The 13,047-nt window shown below is 43.6% G+C and overlaps 1 protein-coding gene across 2 annotated transcripts in view; it reads left to right on the forward strand.

Moving 5' to 3' along the window:
• Positions 1 to 13,047, forward strand: part of VAT1L (vesicle amine transport 1 like) — a 781,678-nt gene that overhangs the window by 716,077 nt on the left and 52,554 nt on the right. For both annotated transcript variants that reach the window (XM_085639998.1, XM_085639999.1), the window contains exon 8: positions 7,708 to 7,791. In XM_085639998.1, coding sequence (XP_085496124.1) covers positions 7,708 to 7,791 — 84 coding nt within the window. The remainder of the gene's footprint in view (positions 1 to 7,707; positions 7,792 to 13,047) is intronic.

Consider the following 13,047-nt stretch of genomic DNA (forward strand, 5'->3'; position numbering starts at 1 on the left):
TCGGGACTCTGGGTAACAACACATGCCTGGGCGGAGACCACAGACTCCTGAACAGGGGGAGAGGACACAGAGGGGATAGTAGTGCCATCGACTAGACTGGGATAATCAGAGTCAGTCGAGTCGATCTGTGGCTGGGCACATGGGAGGGAGGAAGAGTTGGGGTCTAAGGAGAGTGCGTTCCACCGCTAAGATCTCAAGATTCAATGCAGACTCAGCTCTTAATAAATAATCATCTAGTGTCCCCCCCACCTTATCACCAACCCTCCTTTTGGACATACTAAGAGGGCGAAAGGAAGTCAATCTTCTCTATAAGCAGACACCTTTCCAAAAAGTGACACAGCAGCCTAGGGTAGTGCACAACAAAGATTTAACAAATCAAAACCCCACTTGGCCAACTCACAGGTCCAGAACTGAACCTCCAAGACACCGTTCCCCTCACGGCAACGACTAGTGGCACAAGGACAAATCACAGACCCACCACAGATGTTAAAGGGTAAGCCCAGCCCAGCCTTCTCCGGGCTTTGACGGGCAGGGACGGGATCGGCCTTTGCTTATGAGGGATTCCCCTCAGCTGGTGATGCGCGCGCTAAAGCGCAAGGCCTTCTGGGGGTTAAAGTTCGAGCCCTGCAACGGGCCGGTATTGTTCCCTTCACGGGTTTGGGGGCACTGGTACACAGCAGTCCAGGGACAAAATGCAGCAACACTTGGCAACCGTTCCCCTCACGGTAGGAAAGAAAAGCTTCTTAGCGCGTCCCGCGCTGCGGTGATCGGCCTTTGCTTTTGAGGGATTCCCCTCAGCTGGTGATGCGCGCGCTAAAGCGCAAGGCCCTCTGGGGGTTGAAGTTCGAGCCCTGCAACGGGCCGGTATTGTTCCCTTCACGGGTTTGGGGGCACTGGTACACAGCAGTCCAGGGACAAAATGCAGCAACACTTGGCAACCGTTCCCCTCATGGTAGGAAAGAAAAGCTTCTTAGCGCCTTCACGCGTAGTAGTTAGTCACCATCTTATAGTTGTATGTGTTAATTGTTGATGGCCTCAAATTATTCCTTGAACATCACAGAAGCTGCTCTGTAGCTTGCACTCTATACAACATTACATAATCACTGACTGTTAAATGTTAGGTGATGGTAAATCCTAATGAAATGCCTCCGCAATCTGTGGATGGCTGGTTATTCTCACCTCATGTGGTCAGTCTCAGGCACGCAACGGCCATTGGGCTGAAAGGGCTTCAGCTCCCCCCACTCATCAGCTGCTGTGGGCCTGGCTGACTGGGTTAGGGCTGCAGACTGCTTTACTCAGCAAAGCAATCTGCTCTGTCACACTTAACAAAAAAACCTTTACAGAAACATGGGCTGTTTGCTTAAGACATTAAGGAGCATATTTATGCAGCTTTCATGCAGCATGGGGAAGTGCAGCAAGCCACCTAGCTGCGCTGCAGGAAAGATAAAGGGCAGGAAAGCGCTGTATTTAACGTGATACAATGCATCCCTGTATTCCTGTCATTTCCTTGCATTGGCTCCCTTTTAGCTGCCTAGCGCCAATGCCGGCTCCTTCCCACCATGGTGAAAGGATGCCTGCGTTGTAAGCAGTATTGGTTTTGGGAACCTTCCTGTACAAAAACAACCCCCTGAGGCATTTTACTCTTCTATGCGTGTCACAGACTGCAGAATGCAGCACGCATAGAAAGAGGAAGTAACAAGAAGAAATAAAGATATTTCTCTTCCTTACGCCTCACCTCAGGAGGCATAGCATTTTCACGCATTTCTAGGTTTGCCACTGATGGTAAATCTGGGAATGGACCAAAATCCATTGGTGGTGCGTGGGAACACCCATGCACCACCCAGGGAATGGCTCACTCTGGTTGCGTTACTCTGGATCTCTCAAGCCATGCAAGGCCACACAAGGTGGCCTTGTGGGCCTGATAAATCAAAGTCGCTCTTGAGTCCCATTGTGTGGTACAAGGGTGAACCAACTCCTAAATAAATATGCTACTTGATTTTCCAATTACTGTGGAGTTACTCCCTTCCTTAATGTCCTTCAATTATGTATTTCAAGTGTCCGGGATTAGGTGTGAAAGTTGTTGTTTTCACATCCAATCTTGATTAACCAAAAAAATTAAAACACAGCAGGTATGACATGCTATACTCCATCTACAACAAAAGACAGAAGGCAAAAGGCAGAGTGCTAGCCCCATCTTCATGTAACTACATGCCAGAGAAAGCAATGGACCAATAAATATCTAGCAAAGCATTTGCCATCACAAGTAAAAGTACGTTAAAGTAAGTTTTGAAATCAGAATATTAGTTGTTCTTTATCTTCTTATCACCCAGTGCTTCGAGGACCTTCAGAACTTGGTACTATACTGTAACTCATGTACTTTTAAAATTAATAAAAAAATGTTGTATGTTCTATTAATTTTTGTTGTGCATTTTATGTAATGCTTCATATCGCATTTCTGTCTTTTCTAAATGCCTGAAATAGCAGGTGCTAAACAGGCTGCCAATGTCAATTGGTCTAAAATCCCCCTCTACCCCAAACGCCGCCCAACCTCCATTACCCCATCTCCCCATTGTGTATTGTCTCGGGTTGATGAAACTTCCAGGACACACACAATTCTTTACCAGACCTGTTCTGGGCTGCATTGGGCCTCTATGTAAGCCTTATAGAAAGTATCATTCAGGTCATCCATCAGCTGAAGGGCTTTACAGAGCCTGGGAACATTAATCCCGAGTTCAACGGAAGCCAGGGACGTGGCTAAAAAGGAACAAAACATTCTGCAAATATTTTGTTGGGCTTTTTCTTTCAGGTAAATACTTAACAAAACGTAAAAGACATTTCTGAAATAAAAAATGCAATAAAGTAAAGGGTGTGAAGTGAGTAAAATTTGTGTTGAGTTTTTAATGTGTTATTGTGAATCTTTTATGTATTTTATTTTAACCCTTTTTATTCAGTAAACCTTTTTATGGCTTTTTGAGCCGAAATAAAGTTATTCTTGACTGACTTGGTTGGGAAATGCATTATTTTGTGAAAGCTTTGTTGGTTAATGTGATCACTGCAGATGTCTGTGTGTGGAACCAGACAGTGACAAAGTGAATCCTCCTTGGTGTACTGGGGATTAGTGGCATCCATGTTTATAGTGTTATGAGGTCCCAGCATTTGACTGAAAGCACTGAGAATATGTAAGTGAATATTTTAAAATTGTATTACAAACAGAATAATGCTGCCACCAAATGTACAGGGATTTAGTGTTTAAGATAAAACAAGTATGGTAAAAATATATATTTTGTAGTAATGCACAATCATACTGTACCTAATGAAAAGCTTTTAATAAGTTTCTATTGTAAGAATGAACTTCAGAGCTCAGCTGGTGAAATCCTTATATTACCACTCAAAACAGTACAGTTCAGTCATCACAGAGACTCAAATGATTCTATCCATTAAAGCCATACCCCAGCTCCCAGAAAAAGCTTTTCAATTTGCTGATTACATAACTTTCATGGTATCAAACATACTGGCAAGAAGTTCTATGGTTGCTGTCCACCTCTCCTTTAGCCCCACAGCTAGGAGACTCCTGACCTTCCCTTTTCAACCAGAGTCATATTTTTTAAAGTATGGTAACTGTTATTGTAAAATTTAAAAATATTTGTTATGTTGTCCCTAATAGAACCAGCCCAATTCAACCACTGAGGTTATCCAAAAGACAGTTATTGTTGATAAAGGAGGTTTTGTTGTTTTTTAGCTGCTTCTTGTGCCTCACAGTGTTGTGCTCTATTTGCCTCATCAGCCCACTTGCAAGGTGCTGATATGAAAGACATGGGCCCAAATTGGGAACTATGCGGAGAGGAATTCTAGTGTGGAATTTCGCTGTAAGTGGTCCAGTAATCCTGCACCTGAATTTACTGGGTTTCGGGAACCACAAACCAGATTTATCCAGCTGGAAAATCCAACTGATAAAATGACTGTGAGAAAAGGCTGCATTGTAGCCAGGACCCCTTCTATGACCCCTTCACAAACTGCAGACAAGGGGAGCATTAAATGCTCCCACTGCCACCTAAAATTCTCCACTCCTTTCTTCACTCTCCTCATCCCCTCCACCTCAGAGCAAGTAGTAAATGTGTGCTTTAAACACCTTGGAAAAGGGAATATCATGCGAAATCCTTGTAAATCCAGGTCTGCATAGTAATTTCCTATTCCTTGTGGTTTGACTTGTAATTGCACAGCGCTGATAGGTTGTTATCGTACATTACCGCTCAATACCGGTACTGTGCAACTTTTATCTGGGGCCGTTGTAGGCTACTTAAACTGCCTGCAAATTGATCAGCAAGGATGAAAGTCCCAGTTATCACATCCCACCACATCTACAAATATTTAGCAGTGGCACTTCACCACAATTCACTTTCAACAAAGGCAGAAAATGCAAGATTCTATCAGAATGTAATAGAGTGAGGCAGTGATATTATATTGCATTGTCATGTGTTTACTTCTTTTCTGGGGCTGGTGTTGAAGCCTTGGTCACATTCTCCAGCCCTGAGCTGTCACCTTGCTCTCTAGTGGGGCATATCATCAAGGGCCGGCGTTAAAATTATCGCCGCTTTTGTGTCCGTATCTGGACAAAAAGCGGCGATAATTTTATCGCCCTATCAGCATGGAAACGCTAACGCGTGAATCCATGCTTTAGCGCCCATTTTCTTTTCGCCTCGTCTCGCCTCGCATCGCTAATGAGATGTGAGGTAGGCGTTCCCGTGAGAAATACAGCTAAAATAATCGCTAACGAAGGATCTCCCTATCAACAAGGGAATCGCTAACCGGCCTAGCGACATCAAAAGTAGCTCTAACCGGCTATATCGCTGGTTCCTTACGCCTGCTAATTCTTTGACTTAGCCATGTTTAACATGGGAGGTGGATCGTCATGCTGAGTCCACAACTCCCTATCACCAATGTTTTTACTATCGCTGCTTTCTTATCTCAGGTAATCCTGCGATATTGCCTCTTATCACCGCTATTGCTGGAATTCCTATCGCCTCGGCGATGCGCCTTGCTGATAGTGCGCTCACCAGGCGATAGAATCCAGCGATAGGCGGCGTTATTATTGTGCACGCTAAACACGGCCAGTGATAATTATCGCCGGCCATTGATGATATGCCCCTAGTGCTGGTTGTAGCGCTTGGGTTCCATACTGTAATTTTGAGCCTCAGCTCCATACTCCAGCACTGTGTCCTTAACTCTGTCTCTAGAACTGAGATTACTCATGACCTTTTAGCTCTATTTCTACAGCTGGTCCATATCTCAGTCATGAACTCTCACCTGTCCTGGTAGAGAGGATTTGTGCTGGACTTCCTATTCCGTATTGAGGTCTCATCTCTGCACCTAGAGCTGATAATAGAGCCTGAACTTTACATCTCATCCCTGAGCTCTCACCTCTCCCCCAGAGCATATGTTAAAGTGTTCCCCTTATTTTAGTTTAGACCTCTCAAGTTTGCAGAGAGAGAGCTGTTATCAGCACATAGGCTTCATAATTCAGCCCTAAGCTCTTGCCCCTGTTTCTAGAGCTGTTTCAGTCACGTGCTCTCATCTCAGCCTCTTGAGATATTTCAGTCCTGAGCTATCATCTCTGCATCTAGAACATGTGTTATAGTGGCCTCCATATTTTAGCCCTGAGCACTCTCTTTCCAGAAAGAGAGTTGATGTTTGAGTCTGGGTTCCATATTCCAACCCTGAGCTCTCACCTTTAGCTCTAGAACTGGTATTAGATCCTGTGCTCCATATCTCAGTTAGGCCTGTGTGTAGTTTGTGTAGTTCCGCTACTCGGAACTCCGTAAAGTGACAAAAAATCTCAGAGGAGTTCCGCAAGCAGCAGATTGCAGCGTGAACTGCAGTTCACGCGGATCTTCCTGCTGCTCGGGTACAAATTCTACCCGAGTGGTAGCTCACGCTTGCCAACTTACCCTTGCCAAGTGCGAGCGGGGAAAATGCTCCGCTGCACTATGCGGAGCGCAGTTTTCTGCACTCCGCGAGCTCCACGGAATGCAGAGTGCAGAAACTCTGCAAATTCTACGAACAGAGCAGAGTTCACCACCCTGGCCTAATCTGAGCCCCGTGCTCTTACCTTTGACTCCAGAGCTGGAATTACAGCCTGGCATACTTTAGTCCTCAGCTCTGACTTGAGGTGGGTGAGCTACTGAAAGCTCAAAGCAGGCTCGAGTCAGATGCTTGGCTCTGGCTCAGCTCAAGCTCCTTTTGTAACCTCGACCCTAAAACAAGTCGAGCCTTCATGTGGCTTGTGCCTGCCACCCATGTCCTAAACCCATGCTCCAAGAATTAGACAAAACCGTAAAAGCCAGAGAACGAGTTCCCAGCTATTCAGTTAACGCAGGTAAGTCAGTGTCTAAGGGCAACAGCAACCATTATGGTGAGTATAGTTATTCTTCTCAAAAGAATTTTGGAGAAATTCGTAACAAATGTTGCATTTTATAATGCACATTGGCCTTGCTGGATTTTAAAATCAACATTGACATTTTAGTGTGTCTGATGTACTAGGACTTCAGAACAGAAGTAAAAGCATGTTTGTTGTTATAACATACGCTATTAAGAGGCACAATTTCTGTTTCTGATGAAGTGACTTCTTTCATTGACAGTAACCAACAGCCAAACATTCTATGTATTCTGGAGCTTCAAGGAACAGTTGTATCCTCGGCATGCTAGAGCACAAATATTTGCAAAGCTATTTCAAAGAAATTACCTTTTTGCAAATTCTTTAGGCCTAGTGATTTCATGCATGAATGTAGCTCTGTCATTTCATATGAGAACTGCTCAATGTGTGATGCTTACAGCAACTACTTTATTTTGCTTTAGAATAACACAGATTCCTGACAGTAATTAACAGGCACTCATATTGCCAACTGATTGGCGCTCACTCGTTCATTCTCAGGAGTAATGGAAGTTGCAGTAAGAATCGAACCTCAAACTGGGAAATCAAACATCCTGAAATACTGTGTTAACCCGTAATCTCAATATTCTCAAACCAGTACATATGTGCAAACTAAAACCAACATATGTTGCAATGTACTGATGATCAAACTGCAGAACGTATCTTTGGTCAACAGTCAGTCAGAAGTGTCTTTCTGAAAATGGAATTAAAATATTTCATGTGCTCCTGGTCAGTTCAAGAAAATAATTTTTGGACAATTGTCAAAAAGGGTTGTAACCCTTACCTGACTTTGGAAAACTGGTTCTAAAGTGTTTGTTTTCTGAAAACTACAGACACTGCCTTTTAGTTGTCAAATCGCTCATTTCCCTTTTTAAAGATCTTATAAACATAGTCAGATGTCAGTAAAACATGTTTGTAACAATTGTGTCTGGTTTGACTAATATGTTTAACATGCACAGTATATCACTCTAATTTTTTTCTTATTGGATCTAAGGATAGTTCCACCCCATTGTTTTAAGTGTTAGCCGCACCTGTTTTGGTTGACCTGCCACCCCCCCACCAAAGTTTGGGTTGCGTTGCACCACTGGTTCCTCACCACATACTCAATGCTGCTCTTAATCTAACGTGCAGTTATGTACAGTCCTCGGTTTCTTAATAAACATATTGTATTAAACCTTTTGTCAAAGGCTGAATTAGTAATTGATGCTCACCAGAACATCACTATACTTCTTTTTTGGTGGTTTTCGCTCAATCTGATTATGGTGTCTTTGCTTCTTTAGGTAAAAGAAGCTATGCAGAGAATCCACGACCGAGGGAACATTGGAAAACTCATTCTGGATGTGGAGAAAGCCCCGACTCCTTTGGTTGGTTAAAAATCCATTCAAATTGTTTTAACAAACATGCATTGTTTTAAAACCATAATGATGAAAAACATGTTTCATTAAGAGGACTGTTATCTCAGTATCATAAAGTACAAAGAAAACTGATTGTTGTTTATGAATCTCATTGTCTTAATTTTCAAAGAAAAGTTAAGGAAAGCAATCGGATAAAAGCATCTGCACTTCCTGAAGTGTTTCTGAAATTAGATTTCTTGTATACAGATAAAAGAAAACCCTTCACTAATCAGTGGAAAACGAAAGCAGAGGCAGTGGATAAGCAGTCAATAAACCCATGTTTTTCTTCTACACTTAAAGTCAGGCGTGCCTAAACTGACAACACAGAAGACAGACTGCTTGGATTAATGGCGCAGCTGTTAATTAGGCTGTCAACATTTTCCATCCGTCTCAATTAAAGGATAAATGCTTGTGCATGCTTATTAGATGTACTTAATGAACTTATTGGTGTGAATGGGTCCGTCAGGTCTGCAGGAGACACACGGCTGATCCTACGTTATGTCAAATTAGAAGTTAAGTCACATTTGAACTTCACAGTGACTCTTGCCAGGGCCGGCGCTAGGCATGGGCAGTGTGGGCAGCTGCCCAGGGACTCACACTCAGCCTAGCAGCATGGAGCCCCACACCGATCGTGTGTCCTGTTGTTTCCCTGCTGATCCAACTATAAGGAAAGGTGTCTCCTTGCAATTAGGGTCCATGGGAGGGGTCCCCTCCCCGGGCCTCTCAAGGATGGTGTCTGAAGGCCTAGGGGAGGGAGACACTTTCCCTTGTTCCATTTGAAAGGAGACCATTCAGAGACACTGCGGAACGCCCATTGTCCAGCATTGTAGCACCCCCACAGTTTTAACTTTTAGCCCACAAGCAATTCTCACACCTTTTGGGCTGATGGTGTGAGAATTGCTTGTGGGCTGAAAGTTAAAACTGTAGGGGCACCAAAATGCTGGGCAATCGGCCTCCCGCAGTGTCACTGAATGGTCTCCTTGTAAGGGGTCACTTATGTAAATTAGAGGGGCCTCGCACATTCCCTTTTGGCCCAGGGGCCTGCAAATCCTAGAACCGGCCCTGATTCTTGCACGTCAAATGCTTACGGACATTACATATCTGATATTATACTAACTTCTCAGGATAGCAGATCGAGTACTTCTTAGACTTACTCATTGTTACTGTACACCTAGAATCTTTGTGAAAACCTAAAAACATTACCCTTTTCGGGTCTGGTGTGAAAGATATTGCCAGATCTTTTGTAAATAATACTTAACAAGTCTTACATAGAGAGGAGCGTTGAGTGAGCTCACTGCGACCAATGTTTTGTTCAGGCGTCATTCACATTTTTGATCAGTCCACAAGCAAAAAAAGAAGGAAATGAGTGATCGACCGTAGCATTGTTTTGTTGGCAGTGTCATTAATATTTCAGTTCTGCTGAGAGGACAGATATTTGGGTCCTCATTTACACTATTTTGGTGGAGGGCAGCACAGCAAGGCACCTTGCTGCGTTGCCCTACGCCAAAGTGAAAGGGCAGGAATGCACCGTCTTTATGCTGGCGCCGTTTCGGCAGCCTAGCTACAGCATAGGCACCCTTGCACGATGCAAGGGTGCCTCCGTTGCATGCAGGCTTGTTTTTGTGCAGGAAGTGACTCCTTCCCTCAAAAAAACAATCCTAAGAGGAGTTTTCCTCTTTCTATGTGTACTGCAGAAAATAAAAAAAATTCTCCTTGTTACGCCTTACCTCGGTAAGCGTAAGGATTTGCCTCTTCCCCAGGTTTACATGAATTTGTAAATCTCAGGTAGTGTGAAAATCCATGGGTGTTGCATGGGAAAACCCACCTCAACACCCATGAAACACATACCAGGCACAGTGTAAGGTGGCACAGCGATTTTCACTGCATCGCCTTACTCATGATTTATGAGGCCACCCAAAGCCACGCAGCCCTGGGTCATTCATGTTCCACTTTACGTGGTGCAAAAGTGATGCAGGGCTCTCATACATAAGCCCTTTATTTCATATACAATAAAAGCATCCTTTCCAAGACAGCCTGTATAATTTTACAAATTCTCTCCCAGGGCTGTGACACCAGTACTCTGAAAAATAGCCACCGGGAACTTCATATCCGCATGCATGCACAGCTGGAGAGTGGACACAGCCCTCTTCTGCTGACTTTTAATGCCTGTGTTCGGACATGTTAAGCACAGCTCCTTAATAAGCATCTGTTCCATGCCCTGAAGCCATGGGACAACTGATAATGAAGAGGGACTTCCTGATCTAGCACTGTTCACAAATTCACTGTCATTGTAATATCGACAACAGGGCAGTTTCAGAAATAATTGCTAAATGATAAAGGGGCATTGGATGACCACTTTACCACCTCATCCGAGGGAGGCTTGCTGCCAGGTTATGTCTATCTGTGTGTCTGATGCTAATAACATCTGAGGTCCTTCACCATAAGCATTGTGAAACAGACCATTGCCAGACAAGTACACAATTCCTTAATGCCCAAGCACCAGAATATCTATTTAGTGTAAAAGCGCCCTATCCAAAATGGCCACAATAGGCTTGCATTTTCTCCCATGGGTTTATGGCATCTTCTATTAACATCTGCGTTGCTGGTAACTTTTAAAGGTGACTGCCGTCCACTGCAGACTGGCATGGTGCACAAATGGAGAGTTGAATGATTTTACCTGCATTCCGCCATGTTAAGCACAAACCATTTCTTCATTTGCTCCACTATATGCAGAGATGGTAGAGCTGAGTAACCACTGACCAAACACGCCTTTGAACAAGGTGCCACTCGAAGAGGAAGTAAATTTGCATGACTGCCTCACTATGTCATCCAAGGAGAGCTCGCTGTCAGGCATTGTCTGCCTGGTGCAAAAAGTGTGCATTGTGAATGATGCCAGGGCCTGGCTGACTATGCCATCCCTGAATGCTCAGTCCACTACACCAGTCTTTCAGGCTCAGGGCTGCAGCAGTGGGAACTTGCTGCTGCCAGTCAGCTTTCAAAGAGAATAGGCAAGGATCCAATACCACATTAACACAAGGTAAGTGATTGTCTAGTTCTTGGAGAAAAAAATGGCAAAAACTCACTCTACCATTATAGAAGCAAAAAAAGAGGTTGAAAGTCTGTTTCGTCTTTCATCACTGATACACGTCATCAAGTCTAAGGTCCTGTTAGTGAAGAATAATCAAACCAGGTACTATCTTGCACTAGAAAGACTCCCATGGTCCCTTTATGTTCTCTATCTCATACAATGTAGGGCGTCGTCCAACTCCTGTCTGAGCCATTCTAGCTTTTTCTATGCTGCAGCCTACCACTAATCCTCTAATCATATCCGGGCTTAGTGTCAGTTTTGTGCTGCTACTCCCTGGCCTGTCAAACGATTGGCTAGAACTCCATCTGATCTGGCTGCAACCGGGCCCATTATCCATTTGGCTTTGTTACCCCTTTTTAGCCAATGTGGAGGCTTGGGCTCTCCTTCAGTAGCAGTTGAAATGTAATGAACCGTCGATTGATGACATCACAACAAGTCTCAAAACTAAAAGAAACCTTCACCAAACAAAGGAAAGTTACCTCTATGTCTCTTGTCCTCGACCCAGTCATAAACCTTGAGGTAATATTCAATGACAGGAAACAAAACAAGAAACGCTTGCTAACTCCACCCACACTCCTGCCTGGGGCTATAATACTATATGTCTTATAACAACAGGGAGCTGCAGGGGAAACGAACAGATTGGGTCATCCCCCACTCAAAGAAGTTTTATAACACAGCAGACCCAATCTGTTAAGTACAGAATGTTTTTTAAAGAACTGTGTAACAACAGGAATTGAGAGGTATCAGATTAACCTCTTCACACTCACCCCCAATTACCTACATTTGTGGGGTGAATACCTGGTTTACCAGGATCTGTACTGATTTATAAAAAGATTGCAAGAACCCTAAACCAAAATGACACTGCAGGTGTTCAAAAAATTGTCAAGGTGTGAAAAAAATATTTATTCACAAAGGTATAGCATTCACCTTGTCAGCACATTCTGTACTGAACTATTTGTGACTGCAAAACATAAAGGAAAAGGGTTCTTGCCATTACTCACTGAGTGCCAGGACACAATCCCACATGATCCATTTTTCCAATCATATATAAAAACAAAGGTTTCTCCTTACCCGTTGTCAGCCAATGTTTCTCATACCGGCTCGACAGCGTCTAAAACAGGTACTGTAAATGTTACAGTGATCCTATGTTTCACAAGCCCTTTTGTAGTTTGGGCATTCTGTAAAAAGAATTAATAAACGCCTTCGTTCAGAAACCAATTTTTCACCCAATCACTTCCAACAAACGTCTAACATACCACTTATATTTGTCCGTTATATAGATTGAAGGGTATTTTATAACACTCTCATTTTTATCCCTTCTCTTCATTTAGAGCTGAACACAGGCTACTTTTACTGACTGGCAAAAAGCATTTCTACACACAGTCAAGTAAAGTGGAGTTTTACACCGGACCGAGGTTCAAAACTCCCACATAAACATCCCTTTAACTCAAAAGAATGAATGTGCCCAAATCCGCATCTCTCCCCCACTCATACGTCTCACCGCGATAAATTGGCATCCCGAGCTTCGTCTCAGCCGCAGCGGGAGCTTCAACGCGGCCCATTGATGAACACGTCATCTAACACGTGACTTCCGTCAGCTTCATTGAAATCATGTGCCAGGTCACGTCAAAGGGAGCGCCATCTTAGAGTTTGCAAATATTCAAAGTTTTTGAGGGAACCGCTTGTGGAGTGTTCCTAAATACCGGCATAACTTTAAAACACTTCACTTACTCGATAAATGCCACGATCATTAATAATGTCTACCACAGATTATTTGAGTCCTAATAATAGTGGCACGGTCTCCCAACAACTCTGAGCATCTGTTCGTGTGCGTAATCAGAGGGCAGATTCTCTAATAGGAAAATGATGACAACTTAGCGGTTCGCACCAGCCAACCACCCAGTGTTTCTGGGATTTCTCATACTGTACCCAAACACCAATGTGGACAGGATTATTCGGTATTGCTTATTTTGGACATCTTTTAGATACGCTTATTACCAGCTTATAACTGGTCAATTCATAGGGGTAAGGGTTATGTTAACAGCCTTATAACAAACATTGTGAGGCTCATTTTTCACATTTTTTTAGCACATACAGAGGGCATGCTGACACAAAGAAAGGCAATCACCACTCTATTC

Source organism: Triturus cristatus, chromosome 12 (assembly GCF_964204655.1).
Source record: "Triturus cristatus chromosome 12, aTriCri1.1, whole genome shotgun sequence".
NCBI lineage: Eukaryota > Metazoa > Chordata > Amphibia > Caudata > Salamandridae > Triturus > Triturus cristatus.